The sequence below is a fragment of the Trichechus manatus genome, unplaced genomic scaffold, assembly GCF_000243295.1.
Source record: "Trichechus manatus latirostris isolate Lorelei unplaced genomic scaffold, TriManLat1.0 scaffold00113, whole genome shotgun sequence".
Classification (NCBI taxonomy): domain Eukaryota; kingdom Metazoa; phylum Chordata; class Mammalia; order Sirenia; family Trichechidae; genus Trichechus; species Trichechus manatus.
The window spans coordinates 206,860-221,190 of NW_004444049.1; the positions used below are offsets into that span (position 1 = coordinate 206,860).

The window sequence follows — 14,331 nt, forward strand, 5'->3', positions numbered from 1 at the left end:
TTTCCACAGCACGATCCTACCTGTTCTTGTTGTTGAGTGATGCCATTGAGTTAATTTCGACTCACAGCAACCCCGTGTGACACAGTAGAGCTGCTCCATAGGGCTTTCTTGGCTGGTAATCTTTATGGGAGCAGATCGCCAGGTCTTTCTCCTGTGGAGCCGCGGGGTGCGTTCCAACCGCCAACCTTTCGGTTAGCAGCCGAGCGCTTAACTGTTTGCATTTAGCTTCGGTTTTTGCCTTGTGCCATTGAATAAATTCCTCAGACCTGGCATCGTGTTGAAGGAGGTAAAGCCAATGAGAAAAGCAATATGATGGAAGAGAAGAGGTTGCTGCACATTAAGCAACTGTTGGCTGTGACCATGCTTGCACCTGTTGGTGGAAGGCAAGAAACAGGCTCCTGTTATCAGGAGCTCCCGGGACAGCTGTGACGGGGGAAGCATCCCTGGAGAAGGACATCATGCTTGGTAAAGTAGAGGGTCAGCAAAAAGGAGGAAGATCCTCAATGAGACGGATTGACACAGCGGCTGCAACAATGGGCTCAAACATGCCTACTCTTGTGAGGATGACACAGGACTGGCCAGTGTTCCGTCTGGTTGCACATAAGGTCATTCCGAGGCGGAGCTGACTTGGCGACACTTAACAACGACAACAAAAGGTACAGGTTCCTGGAGAATTCCCACTTGACCTCCAGGGTTCGGGTCTCGGGTATTTTTGAAAAGCTTCCCAGGTGAGTCTGATATAGTGAGCTGGAATAGTTGTTCAAATTGTTTTAAACGGCTTATGGATCCCTTACCACATGCCCTGCTTTGGGGTTGACTCAGGGTAACGCCACCTCAGTGTTTGTGACCCAGCTTCTGACCTCCCCACGCCTGCCCGGCATGATGACCTCTGCCTTGGGGCTTCTCCTAGGCATCCAGGTGTGGCGCTTATTTTGAATTCAGTCCATAGAGTGTTTCATCTCCTGTGAAAGCACCATCTGTTAGTAATGTCCCTCCCAGCCCCACTGTTTAATGACAAGCACATCACGCCTCCCCTGGACACAGACCTCTCTCTACCCAGGAGAGCTGGCAGCTTCAGGACTTAAGTCTCATGAACCCAGGACAGAGAGGAGCTGACTCTATCACCCCCATGCTGGCTCCTATGCACCCCAAATATGTGTTTCACGAGCAATTTCTAAGGTTGTTATATGTGTTTGAAAATAGGCACAAACCTTGTTGTTGTTGTTAGGTGCCATCGAGTTGGTTCCCATTCATAACGACCCCATGTACAACAGAACGAAACACTGCCCAGTCCTGCACCATCCTCACAATCGCCGCTGTTGGAGTCCGTCATTCCAGCCACTGTGTCAGTCCATCTCTTTGAGGATCTTCCTCTTTTGCTGACCCTCTACTCTACCAAGCAGGGTGACCTTCTCCAGGGACTGGTCCCTCCTGATAACATGTCCAAAGTACGTGAGACGTAGTCTCCCATCCTTCCTTCTACTGAGCATTCTGGTTGTACTTCTTCCAGGGCAGATGACCGTGCTCTATATGTCACTCTCTGTGGCTTGATGGTTTCAGTTTCTCCTCCTTGGTCCATGTAACTCTAGTTCATTGATTTTAAGTTTTTCTTAGTGTCCTAGGTCTGCCGTAACCAAGTACCACAAAGCAGGGGGCTTGAAAGAAGAGAATTTCATTGTCTCACAGTTCTGGAGGCTAGAGGTCCAAATCAGAGTCTCAGCAGAGTTGATTCCTTCTGAGGGCTCTGAGAGAGAATCTGTTTCTTGCCCCTTTCCTGGTTTCTGGTGGCTGCCGGCGATCCTTGGTGTGCCTTTGCTGCTTGTAGGTGCAACTTCATATGGTGCCCTCCCTCTTTGTGTGAATCTGTCTCCGTGTCTGTCCTCCCCTTATAAGGACACCAGTCTCATAGGACTAGGGCCATCCTACTCTGGTATGACCTCATGTTAACCTAACTGATCCCATCTTCAAAGAAAGACCCTATTTCCAAACAAGGTCACATTCACAGGTACGGGGGTTAGGACTTCAACACATCTTTTTTTGGGACACCATTCAGTCCATAACACAGTGGTACAGAATTCCATTGTATGAAAACACCTCCGATTTATCTATCCATCCTCCTGTTGGTATGTATTTTTCTGCTTTACTGTTTCGCTGTGAGAAACGACACTGCAGTGAAATCTGCAGAAGGAAGGAGGCACCTGGGCCTGGGGAGATGACAAAGGAACCATCATATGTGTTTGTGATGCTGCGCTTCTTACAAAAAGATGTGATGAGAGTGTGATAAAATGCTAGACTTTGACTCAGCCAGGTGGTGGATACACGGGTGTTAATATTTAAAAATGCTTTTCTCTATGCTTGAAATAAATCATAATAAAAAAGAAACACTGAATAATTTCTAGATAGAGATATTTTACAATGCCAGAAAAAAACGAGGACCCACGTATAGAGGTGGTATGATAAGATAAGGCCAAGCCTGAGACCAACAATGAGCACTTTCTTACTAAGGCCAATTTAGTCACTGCCACTGATGAATGCCCAGCCTAGCAGTAGAAACGACCAGTACTGAACTCTCATTATGGTGCCATCTCTAGAGAAGACCAGCAGTTCTCTGGTGACGAGTTGACAACATCAGACCCTTAACATCTTGGAGTGGGCAGCAATTTGTCCATAACAGAACTGACACCTGCTTGGGATATGGGCTTACCTTACCATCATGGATTGAATTGTGTCCCTCAAAAACATCTGTCAACTTGGCTGGGCAATGATTCCCAGTATTGTCTGATTGTCCACCATTTTGTCATCTGACGTGATTTTCCTATGTGTTGGAAATCCTATCTCTATGATGTTAATGAGGTGGGATTGGTGGCAGTTATGTTAATGGGGCAGGACTCAGTCTACCAGAATAGGTTGCATCTTAGGCCAATCTCTTTTGAGATATAAAAGACAGAAGCAAGCAGAGAGACTTGGGGACCTCACACCACCAACAAACAAGAGCCAGAAGAAGAGCGCATCATTTGGACCTGGGGTCCCAGTGCTGAGAAGCCCCTCAGCTGGTGAAGATTGATGACAAGGACCTTCCTCCAGAGCCAAAAGAGAGAGAAAGGCTTTCCCTGGAGCTGACGCCCTGAATTTGGACTTCTAGCCTACTAGACTGTGAGAGAATAAACTTCTGTTTATTAAAGGCGTCCACTTGTGGTATTTCTGTTATAGTAGATCACACTTACTTTCAGGGTATCTGCCAGCACCACCATCTGAAGGCTTAGAGAATGCCTGATGTACTGAGATGGGATGCTTCATAGTACCAGCCGAGACCAAGGGCCCAAGGGATCAAGCTGCGGTGAAGGAGGTGAGTCAAGCAATAGGTACCAGCTCTGGTCCAACACCTGTGGGACATCATTCACACCTTGTTCACACCTCACAGCACAGAGGGCACACACTCTCATATACACAAGGAGAGAATTTGTCAGTGGAGACTTAGGCACATCACGTTGAAATTTTTTTAAGTCACCCAAAAACTCTGGGGTGGGCTTTCACTTCTGGAAATAGGCTGGACCAAATATATTGAACAAACTTCTGCTTGCAAAAAAGTCGGATATTCTTAGTAAAAATCAACAAACATTCTTCTAAGTTCGTGGTGTGCTTCCTATACAGTTAGGGAAATTCCAAGAGGCTGAGAAGTGAAGAGGAAGCATGAAACCAGGGTGACTTTCCTGAGGGGTGTGCCAGTTCCAGGAATTTAGAGCCTTGGATTAGGACTTGGATTAAGGGGATGGAAGACAATGGCTCAGGCCCTTAGTGTGTGAAGATCCACGGGTAAGACCTGGGCATAAAGCTGAGACACTAAATGGATTCCCAGTTAGTGAAAGGGCTGGCTGGAAAGATTCCGTATGTTGGTGATGGGAGAGAATATTGAAGAGTCTCTCTCAGTCTGGGACCTGGGAGGGAAGAATCAGGACTGAGATTTTGCAAACCACGTGCCACTCCCACGTGGGTAAGGGGTTTGGATGTTCTCACACCTGTAAGGACGCTGCTATGACCAGAGCCTTTAGGGTAACCTTTATATCCTGTAACTCTGGCTCTCTCCCTCTATTCCTTTCATGGGGAAACATCTACTCCACACTGGATCCACTTTGCAAGATCCATACTGGATCTTTTCCCAGTTTCCAATTTTTGAATTCATCCTTGCAATAAAATGAGCTTGCAAGGACCTGGGTGGTTCGGAGACTAATCCTCACCCTTCCTAAGGGGACCATAATTATAAATGTTGGCTTTCACTCTGGAGATAATCCCATTATGCCTCACAGCTCTGTTTCCCGCAGGCACTACCTAGGTCTTCATCAGGATTTTGTTCTCACATGGCTCCATGTTTCCCCTAATCTGACCCAATCGTCTACGTCTCCCAGGTCCCCAAATATTGTCCATGCACCTCTGGTTCTTATCCCTATCCTCATCCTCAATCTCTTCCCAGATGATTCCCTTTATCTTATTGCTCTTATGGAAAAAGCTGCCCTTGATGACACTGCTCCCCTCATGGCCCTCTCAACTGTGGCTATTAGTCGTATCTCATGACTCCTGGATTGTGGGCTGGAGGAGGAGCAAATGCCTGCTCATCTCTCATCACCACTTCGGATCATTTCCTCCACCCTTTTCCCAAAGCCCAGTTCTTTGATGCAGCTAGTTCCTTGTGTGGCCCCCCATCAACCTCTCTCTCTTCCACTGCAAATTTAGAGCCAGGCTCACTGTCTTCATCTCTGTTCACTCCTGCCACATTTTTTTGTGATATCAGCATTCACACAGATAATTCATCTAATACTCTGGTCTCTAGGGTTCTTGATCGTTCCACGCCTATTGATCTTCTCTTCCAAACAACTAAGTCATCTGCTCCTATAGGTCATTCTGTGAGTCTTTCAATACCAATCACTTCCTAAACCTTAGCCTCAAGCATTCCACTCTCTGACTGTCCATCACCTACTATATTTCCAGTTCATTTATTCTAGTACCTGGGACTCGGTTCTTCTTTTTTTGTTTGTTTATTGTTGTAGTTTAAGTGAACATTTACATTTCAAGTTAGTCTTATACAAAAATTTATACATACATTGTTATGTGACCCTAATTGCTCTCCCCATACTGTGACAGCACACTCCTCCTTTCCACCCCTGATTCCCCATGTCCATTCAACCAGCTCCTAACCCTCTCTGCCTTCCCATCTCACCTCTGGACAGAAGCTGCCTGTTTAGTCTCATGCATTTACTTGAGCTAAGAAGCACTCTCTTCACGAGTATCATTTTACATCCCACAGTCCAGTCCAATCTTTGTCTGAAGAGTTGGCCTCGGAAATTGTTTTAGGTCTGGGCTGATAGAGAATCCGGGAGCCACGCCTTCTGGGGTTCCTCCAGTCTCAGTCAGACCATTAAGTCTGGTCTTTTCACTAGAATATGAGTTCTACACCCCACTTTTCTCATGCTCCAACAGGGACTCTCTGTTGTGTTCCCTGTCAGGGCGGTCATTGGTGGTAGCCAGGCACCATCTAGTTCTTCTGGTCTCAGACTGATGGAGTTTCTGGTCTATGTGGCCCCTCTCTGTCTTTTAGGCTACTACTTTCCTTGTGTCTTTGGTGTTCTTCATTCGCCTTTACTCCAGGTGGTTGGGACCAATTGATGCATCTTAGACAGCCGCTTGCAAGCTTTTAAGACCTCAGAGGCCACTCACCAAAGTAGGATGCAGAATATTTTCTTAATTAGCTTTGTTATGCTGATTGACCTAGATGTCCCCTGAAAGCATGGTCCCCAGACACCCACTGCTACTCTGTCCCTCGAACTGCTTGATTGTATTCAGGAAACTTCTTAGCTTTGCTTTAGTCCAGTTGTGCTGACTTCCCCTGTAGTTTGTGGAACTCAGTACTTCTTAAGCCCACTGGGACCTTCAAATCTCTGATCCCAGATATTTAGTATTTGTTATCAGCTTTAGTGAAGGGTCTGTTCAATATTTTCCCCATTTTCTAACGGAATTTTTTGCTTTCCTGCTGTTGAGTTTAGAGAGTTCTTTGTATATTCTGGATACAAGTCCTTTGTTGGATATGTAATTCGTAAATATTTATCAGTCTATGGCTTGTCTTTTTATCCTCTCCACAGGGTCTTGTTTGGAACAAAAGTTTTTAATTTTAATTTATGTCTATGAACTCTTCATCTAGGTCACATGTTTTCTTCTAAAATTATTTATTTATTTATTTATTGTAGTTTAAGTGAAAGTTTACAATTCAAGTTACTCTCTCATACAAAAATTTATACATATATTATTATGTGACCCTAATTGCTCTCCCCATACTGTGGCAGCACACTCCTCCTTTCCACCCCTGCTTCCCCATGTCCGTTCAACCAGCTCCTGACCCTCTCTGCCTTCTCATCTCACCTCTGGACAGGAGCTGCCTATTTAGTCTCATGTATCTACTTGAGCTAAGAAGCACACTCTTCAAGAGTATAATTTTATGTCCCATAGTCCAGTCTAATCTCTGTCTGAAGAGTTGGCCTCAGGAATGGTTTTAGTGCTGGGATGACAGAGAGTCCGGGGCCACGCTTTCTGGATTCCTTCAGTCTCCATCAGACCATTAAGTCTGGTCTTTTTACTAGAATCTGAGTTCTGCACCACACTTTTCTCATGCTCCAGCAAGGACTTGCTGTTGTGTTCCCTGTCAGGGTGGTCATTGGTGGTAGCCAGGCACCATCTAGTTCTGGTCTCAGGCTTGCAGTCTCCAGTTTATGTGGCCCTTTCTGTCTCTTGGGCTAATGCTTTCCTTGTGACTTTGATGTTCTTCATTCTCCTTTACTCCAGGTGGCTTGGGACCAATTGATGCGTCTTAGATGGCCTCTCACTAGCTTTTAAGACCCCAGATGCCGCTCACCAAAGTAGGATGCAGAACACTTTCTTAATAAACTTTGTTATGCCAGTTGACCTAGATATCCCCTGAAAGCATGGGCCCCAGAACCCTACCCCTGCTACTCTGTCCCTCGAAGTGTTTGGTTGTATTCAGGATACTTCTTAGCTTTGGTTTAGTCCGGTTGTGCTGACTTCCCCTGTAGTGTGTGCTGTCCTTCCCTTCACCTAAGATAATTCTTGTCTCCTGTCTAGTTAGTGAATAACCCTCTCCCTCCCTCCCCAGCCTCGTAACCATCAAAGAATGTTTTCTTCTGTGTTTAAAGATTTTCTTGAGTTCTTATAATAGTGGTCTTATACAATATTTGTCCTTTTGTGACTGACTAAATTCACTCAGAATAATGCCTTCCAGATTCCTCCATGTTATCAGATGTTTCACAGATTCATCGTTGTTCTTTATCATTGCATAGTATTCCATTGTGTGAATATACCATAATTTGTTTATCCATTCATCTGTTGATGGGCATCTTCCTAAAAGTTTTATAGTTTTAATTTTTATATTTAAATCTATGATCCATTTCGAGTTAATTTTTGTGTCCGGTATGAAACTTACATCAAGTTTTTTCCTCCCCTTGTAGATGTCTGACTGTTCCAGCACCATTTGTTGAAACGATTATCCTTTTTCCATCGAATTGCTTTTGCACTTTTGTCAAGTTATCAGTTGATTATATTTGTGAGAGTTTATTTCTGAGCTCTCTGTTCTGTTCTGTTGGTTAGTGTATCAATCTTTTTGTCAATACCATACCATTTGCATTACTGTCGATTTATAATAAGGATTGAAATTGGGTAGTGTGAGTCCTCCAACTTGTTATTTGTCTTCAAAAATTGTTTTAGCTCTTCTAGTCTCTCTGCCTTTCCCTATACATTTTAGAGTAAGCTTGCATATATCAACAAAATGATCTTGCTGAAATTTTGATAGGAATTGCATTAAGCTTATAGATCGATTTGGGAGAATTGACTTCTTTACTAAATTGAGTCTTCCAATCCGTGAACATGGCGTGTCTTTCCATTTGTTTATGTCTTCTTTGATTTTTTCCGTCAGCATTTTGTAGTTTTCAGCATACCGATCCTATACATGTATTGTTAGTTTTTTACCTAAGTGTTTTTTTTCCTTTGGAGTTATTGTAGATAGTACTGCATTTTAAATTTTTGTTTCTAATTGTTCATTGCTCATGTATAAATACATTAGCATTAGATTGGCGTGTTGAATTTGTATCCTGTGACCTTGATAAACTCACTTATTAGTTTTAGGAATAAATTTGTAAATTCTTTGGGATTTTCTACATAGAATATTATGTCACTTGCAAACGAGGACTGTTTTATTTCTTCTTTTCCAATTTCTATGCCATTTTTTTCTTACATTCTTGTCTTATTTTTTATTTGTGAAGGGTATTTTTCCTGGGCATAGAATCCTAGGTTGGCTGTTGTTTTCTTTCAGCAGTTTAAAGATCTTATTCATCATCTTCCAGATTTTATCATTTTTATTAAGCTATTTTTAGCTATTCTAGTCTCTTTGCCTATCTATTTAAATTTTAGAATAAGGATTTATCTGTCAGTCTTTTTATCGATAATTTAAAGGTAATGTGCTTTTTTTCTTGGCTTGCTTTTAAGATTATCTCTTTATCTTTGGTAGTCAACAAAGCGATTATGATGTGCCTAGGCTGTTCTTTGTGTTCTTTGTATTTATTCTGTTTAGGATTCACAGAGCTTCTTGAACCTATGACTTAATGACTTTTGTCATTTTTGGAAAACTCTCAGCCAGGATCTCTTCAAATAATGCTTCTATCTTCTCATCCCGGGACTCGGTTATATATGTTGTTGTTGTTAGGTGCTGTTGAATTGGTTCCAACTCATAGCGACCCTATGTACTACAGACAAAACACTGCCCGGCCTCATAATCGTTGTTATGCTTGAGCCCATTGTGGCAGCCACTGTGTCAGTCCATCTCCTAGAGGGGCTTCCTTTTTTTTGCTGACCCTCTACTCTACCAACCAAGTTATATATATGTAAAACCTTTTCACCATGTCCCATATATGTCTAATACTCTTTTCTGAATTTTACACCCATTTTGTCTCCATGTTTAAGTCTAGATATTTTCTACCAAAGTATCTTCCAATATACAAGTTCTCTCATCTTTCTCACTTAATCTGCTGTTAAACACATCTATTGAATTTTTTATTATTATATTTTCTAGTTTTAGAATTGTCTTTATTATTTTTAAAATTTTTATTTTGAAATAATTATAGATTCATAGAAAGTTGCAAAGCTAGCACAGAGAGGTCTCATGTATCTTTCATCCAGTTTCCCTCCTCAATGGTAACACCTTACATAATTATAGTGCTATATCAAAACAAGAAAAATGACCCTGATGCCATCCGCAGACCTTATTCAGATTTTACCAGTGTTACATGCACTTGTGTGTGTGTATGTGTGTAGTTCTATGCAATTTTATCCCATGTGTACATTTGTGTAAACACCACCACAATCACGATACAGAAACATCATCACAAAATCCTACACCCATCCCCTCCTGCCTCATCCCTAGCCTCTGGCAACCACTAATACTCTCCCTATTAATTCTGTTATTTTGAGAATGTTATAAAAGTTAAATTATACAGACTGCAACTGCTTAGTTTCCCAGGGCTGGAATAACAAAATGCCACACAGAGAGCACCTTAAAGAACAGAAATTAATTTTCTCACAATTCTGGAGGCTAGAAGTCCAAATCAGGGTCTTGGCTATGTCAATCCCTTCTGCAGCTTCTGAGAGAGGACTGTTCCATACCTCCCTCTTAGCTTCTAATGGCTTCCGGCAATCCTTGGCATCTCTTTGCAGCTGGTAGGTGTATCTGCACATTGCGTCTTCTCTCTCTCTCTCTGTGTGTGTGTGTGTCTGTTCCCATGTCTGTTCTCCCCTTTTATAAAACACCACTCAGAAGTGGTTAAAATTAGGACCCATCCTACTCTGCTTTGACTTCATTTAACTTAACTAACAACAAAATAAAAACCCTATTTCCAAATAAGATCCCATTCTCAGGTACAGGGTTTAGGATTTCAATTTTTTTGGTGGGGGGCACAAACACTCATCCTTTCTTGCCCCACCCTCTAATCTTTGCAACCAATGATATATTCTCCCTACAGTTTTGCTATTTTGAGAATGTTATATATTGTCTTCATTTTGAGAATGAACATGAGGGACACTCAGACTCTCATCCCTGCTTCTGCTTCAGCTCAGAGGATGTGCCCGGATGTGGAGCTTGAGGTCACTGAAGCTTCCTAGTTTGTGGAAGCATTCCCAGGAAGGGCTGAATGGGGTTGGTCAGTGCTTTTAGGATGAACGAGCTTAGTCATTGATCCAATAAACATTTATTCACCACCTGTGGTGTGCCAGGCACTGTTCTAGGTGCTGCAGATACATCTGTGAACAAAAGTGACGAAAATCCCTGCAAGAGCGCAGCTTATGTTCTCAGCAGAAGGAGATGGCAATAGTAGTGAGCATCAGAAATATGCGAATTACACATTGTATCAGCTTGCGATAAATGCTTTGGAAATAACAGAAGGGGCTGGGACTGAGATTCGATGGAAATGAGGAGGGGTATAAATTTTATGAGGTGATTGGGGAGGCTTCATCGAGAAAGGGGCATTTAAATAAAACATAAAGGAGGTGAGGGAGCGAATGGCATCTGAAAGAACAAAATTCACAGGCAAGGAGGAAGAGTCAAGGACGCAAGGAGTGGTGTCTGAGAATCAGTTGGTGCCTTGAACCATCAGGCTTCAGCGAGAAGGGACTTTCCTTACACACCCAGAATGGCCACAAGCCAAGCTCCCTGGATAGTGAATCAGGTAAGAAGATATGTTCAGGTAGCGGAAACGCTTTGTTTCCTGGAGGTAAGATACTTTGGGGGAAGAGAGGGGTTTTCTAAGAGCTGGTGTTAAGGAGGCACCATTACTGGCAGAAGCATTTTTGCTCATTGTCCAGCTCGATACTCTAGGTTTCAGCGGAGAGTCCTGCCTCAGACAATAGATGTTTATTTCTGGGCAAGAGAGGTTATTGAAAGAAAGTGGAGGAGGAACCCAGTGTTCTAAGGAAACTTCCCTTGATGACCCATGGTGCTGTGGGTGGAATCGGCTTTTATCTCTTCTACTCATCTGCTAGAAAAGGACACTATGTTTGGTAAGGTAGAGGGCCAGCAAAAATGTAGGAAACCCTCCATGAGATGGATAGACACAGTAGCCACAGCAATGGACTCCAACGTACCAATGATCATGAAGATGGCACATAAGGTCTCCATGAGTCAGAGCTGATTCGACAGCAACTAACAAGAATAACAACAACAACAACACTCATCGTGGAGGCCAGTTGTCCTCAACTAGTGTCTCTAAGGGCTGTGAAAATTCCTGAGCCCCAAATCTATTGGAGTTGGAGGGATATTGATACCCTCCACCCCCTACCCACTCAACCCTAAAACATTTGCTGCATTTCTAGACCTTTGGTCCCACAGCCTGACAAGGAGCACAAAGCTCAGCAGAGATTTCCTGAACTTGTCTCCAACACCATGAACCAGTTTTCCGTGGAATCAGTGAGTATCTATGAAAGCGGGATAACCACGGCGAGCTCCAAGGCCGTGGGCATTTATCTTCTCGCTCACTGCTGTGTTTGGCCTTGTGTGGATTAACGGGGAATATGGCGTTATCTTCTGATTTCTCAGCTGCCTTTTGAAGAGGACCAGCTGCCATGTCTACTTCCTGAATTTGTCTGGCACTGACTTGCTGTATCTTTCCTGCATGATTGTGCTTATTACTAAGCCTTTTGAAAGATGATGAGAAGACTTCACTGCACGCAAGTTTCAGAATGTTGGCCGCTTCTCCCACATGGCGGGGCTGACTTCCTGATGTCCATTAGCAGTGGGTGGTTGCTGCTTCAATCTTACTCTCCCTGTAGTTCCAAGGTTACTGTCCGAAGTGCCTGATGGTGACTGTATTGCCCTGTTCTGGGCCCTTCCTCCTGACTTTAAATGTGGTGTCTCAGTTTCCTGGGGCTTCCATAGCAAAGTAACAAAGTGGACGGTTTTCAAAAACAGAAAATTTATTGTTTCACAGTTCTGGAAGCTGGAGGTCCACATTCAGGGTACTGGCCATATTGATTCCTTCTGAGGGCTCTGAAGGAGAATCTGTTCCGTGCCTCTCTCTCAGCTTCTGGTGGTTGCCGGCAATCCTTGGTGTACCTTGACTTGTAGATGAATCCTCACATTATGTCTTTCCCCTGTGTGTGACTCTCTTTCTCTGTCTGTTCTCTCCTTATGTAAGACATCAGTCGGAAGAGACTAGAATTAGGACCCATCCTACTCTGGAATGATCTAGGTTAACTTAAATGACAACAAAGGAAAACCATATTTCCAGACAAGGTCATGTTCACAGGAATAGGGATTAGGACTTCAAAATATCTTTTTAGGGGATGGAATCAAACAAAAAGAAAAGGGGAAATTCCTTCCCAAAGCCCCCCAAAAAAAAAGGGGGGAAGGGGGTGAAGCCGGTTGGAAGGAAAAAGAAAGCCCGGCAAAACCCAAAACAAAACGGCTCAAAAAAAAAGGGCCGCCCGGGAAGAAAAAAAAGAAAAACGGGAACAACCTTAAGGAAAGAAAAACCCGGGGGGGGGAAGCCGGCAAGGGAAACAAAAGAAGGCCCTTTCCAAGGCCTGGTCTTTTCAGATGTCATGTCCAAAGCAAATGAGTTGAATAGTCTCACCATCCTTGTTTCTAAGGAACATTCTGGTTGTATTTCTTCTAAGACTGATGTATTCATTCTTCTGGCAGTCCACGATATGTTCAATATTCTTTGCCAACACCACAGTCTAAATGCACCGGTTCTTCTTTGGAAAAGGATGGAGAAATTTCCTCCTCATTCATCTGGTAGCTGATACAGTGCTTTCCCTGATTTCTACTGCTGTATCTTTATCAGAAGAAGAAATGAATTGCTTCTTCTTTCACTGGCAGATCAGAGAGCAGAACAGAAGAGCCAGTTGAGGTGTTAAGAGGAAACTCTAGGGCAGTGATGCTTGGCAAGCTAGTCTACCTGGGAAATGGCTAAGTAACTCTTGCCTTATAGATCAGACAAACAACTCCATTGTATCAGTGTGGGAGGACTCCTTTCTCATGTTCACTTCTGCCTCATCCCCTACAGCCCTCTGTAGGATCACCCTGAGGGACTCCCGCTTCTTCCGCTGCCTGAAGCTCCCAACAAAAAAGTAAATTATGGGGTTGATGCAGCTGTTCATGCAGGACAGAATGTCAGTGAGATAGTAGGGAAGGCTCAGGGATTGGAGTATTGTTTGATGCCACCAGTCTAGAAGTAGCCAGTACATTCCAAAGGGGAGGCCACAGAGAAGGAACATAAGGACAGTGAGCAGGATAATAATGTAAACCTTCGTGGGGTGATGTCTCTGGGACAAACACTGGACCCTGAGGAACAGAGTCAAGCTGGAGACACACATCACAGAGACCAAGAAGAGGATCAGCACAGCACTGACCACAGTGAGATTATAGCACGCTTGTTCACTGTAGTCTCTGAACAGGAAGCGGCAGGTGTTCCCTGTCAGTGTGCACACCAACAGGGACTTGGTCCAGAGCAGGACACACACGATGGTGGACAGGTGCTTTGGGCGGTGCAAGCGGTACCAGATGGGGCAGAGCACGGACAGGCAGTGCTCAGTACAGATGGCAGCCAGGAGGCTCATGTCCATGGCGTACGAGGAAAATGCTATTGGGGCCAAGAGTTTTGCTATGGGGAAGGTGAAGTAAAAGTACCACTCGACCTTAAAGTGGAGGGTTAACAAGGAAGCGTCAGAAGAATTTGTTAGAATGTCAGTCAAGACAAAGAAGAGCTGGCAGCACAGGAAGGTGAAATCTGCTCCTGCCAAGTTGAGGATGTAAACAGAGAAAGCACTCCTCTTGATGCGGAAAGCTAGGAGCCAGAGGACGGTCCCATTCCAGAACAGCCCCAGGAGACTGATGATGCCAGTGATGGGGAAGGTGAGAGAACATGACCAGCGTCCTGCTGTGGGTGGAGTTTCCAGTACTGAAGTGGGCCCTGTGGTCATTCTCTCCAGTCCACTGCTGTAGGCTAGTGGCCAGAGAGATTGTGTGGGAGAGGACTCCATATTGGTACCATTCAAGTTCAGAACTCTACATCCAGCAGATTCACCTGTGAACACGATTATGTAAAAATACATCAGACCTTTCTTTGGGATGAAGGGTTTCCTCTGTTAGCCTTCCACTTAGAGTTACCATAAGTTGATAGGGAAATGCTGGGTACCATTTCCTTTGGAAAGACCAGTGGTAGGTTTTGTGGGTGCTTATACAGTCTTGGGTATCCTCTTTAAAAAAATAAAAGAAAATGTGAATAC

At 43.8% G+C, this 14,331-nt stretch overlaps 1 protein-coding gene across 1 annotated transcript; it reads right to left on the reverse strand.

Annotated features, from left to right (window-relative positions):
* Positions 1-13,035: 13,035 nt before the first annotated feature.
* LOC101351172 (mas-related G-protein coupled receptor member A6) lies at positions 13,036-14,025 on the reverse strand. The gene has a single exon (XM_004383873.2). It carries the CDS (start codon positions 14,023-14,025, stop codon positions 13,036-13,038), a length of 990 nt encoding a protein of 329 aa, XP_004383930.2.
* Between the last annotated feature and the right edge of the window lie 306 nt (positions 14,026-14,331).